A 1,379-nucleotide genomic window follows, 5' to 3' on the forward strand; every position below is an offset into this window, starting at 1 on the left:
GTACAGGATCATACCCAAACAATCAAAACGTGCACATATTAGCCTTATTAAAGATTTACGTCAAAACGTGCACATATTAGCCTTATTAAAGATTTACAAAAAAATCCAAAAAATAAAAAATTAATTACTGAGATGCTTTTCTCAAATCAAATTGGTACAGGATCATACCCAAACAGTCAAAACGTGCACATATTAGCCTTATTAAATATTTACGAAAAAATCCAAAAAATAAAAAATCAATTACTGAGATGCTTTTCTCAAATCAAATTGGTACAGGATCATACCCAAACAGTGAAAACATGCACATATTAGCCTTATTAAAGATTTACGAAAAAATCCTCGAATCGTCACATACATGCTTTTCCAATAGAAAATTACCCATATTGACTAAGAGGCATAAAAAATGTGAAGTTGCAAGAAGTTAGGAGTGTTTGCACATACCAGAGAGAGACGAATAAATTGACTCACCATTCAAGTTAAGCTTCACGAAATTTCAATCAAGCAGGACATGCAAATAGGGTCGAATAAAAATCACCGACTTAAAATCAACACATTTATTCAGCAAAAATCAAACGTGGCCATACTTATGAGAGAGACAGATGAAGAAATAGTAGTAAAGTTCACACATATATTTCGAACACGGGATCAAACCTGAAGACGGATTCTTCATTTCCGATGAGGAAGGGTTGCATGGTTGGAACGCCGAAGGGGTTTGTCGGAGGTATCGCTGTGAGAGAGGAGTGAGGCTGTGTCGCGGTTGTTGGACGTTCACCAGAGGGGAGAAAGAAGGCGACTGGAGGACGGAGGATAGAGTGGCGGTGTGGAGGCTTGGCAGGCCTTCTCCGTCGATGGCGGCGTTGATCGCCGGTGGAGGACGAGAAGGGAGGGGGCTGCCCATCGGAGCAGCGGCTGGACTCGCCTGGGGTAGGAGCTGGCGGTGCGTATGGAGGAGAAGGAAGAGGCGACGACGATGGCTGTTCGCCAGAAATGGCGGCATAGCGACGAGGACTCGGAGCGCAGGGGTGATTTTAGTGGTCGATTGGCGATGGAGAGATCGGAGGAGAGGGGGAGATCGATATTTTGAGGTGTTTGTTGAGAGAAAGAAGAGAGAGGTGAAGAGATAGAGGCGGAAGTTGGGGAAAAAATTTGACTTAGGGTTTGTAGGTTTGAAATAGGGAAAGAGAGATCTTTTGATGTCAACCATTGGATTGGTTTTTAATCGACGGCTATGATTTAATGTCATGGGGGAATTAAAATGTGGCTAGGATAAAAAATAATGGCTTAAATTGTAAGAAATTGGGTTAAGATTGTAATGGATTGGGTAAAAATAGGCTATAATTGTAAGAAATTAAATAAAATTGGATAAAATGGTAAACAAA

At 41.1% G+C, this 1,379-nt stretch overlaps 1 protein-coding gene across 1 annotated transcript in view; it reads right to left on the reverse strand.

Annotated features, from left to right (window-relative positions):
• Window positions 1-1,127, reverse strand: part of LOC124892095 (pectinesterase inhibitor 10-like) — a 2,433-nt gene extending 1,306 nt beyond the window's left edge. The window contains exon 1 of the mRNA XM_047403535.1: window positions 652-1,127. Coding sequence (XP_047259491.1) covers window positions 652-997 — 346 coding nt within the window. The 5' untranslated portion in view covers window positions 998-1,127. The remainder of the gene's footprint in view (window positions 1-651) is intronic.
• Window positions 1,128-1,379: the final 252 nt, after the last annotated feature.

This window comes from Capsicum annuum, unplaced genomic scaffold, assembly GCF_002878395.1.
Source record: "Capsicum annuum cultivar UCD-10X-F1 unplaced genomic scaffold, UCD10Xv1.1 ctg43888, whole genome shotgun sequence".
NCBI classification, from domain to species: Eukaryota; Viridiplantae; Streptophyta; class Magnoliopsida; order Solanales; family Solanaceae; genus Capsicum; species Capsicum annuum.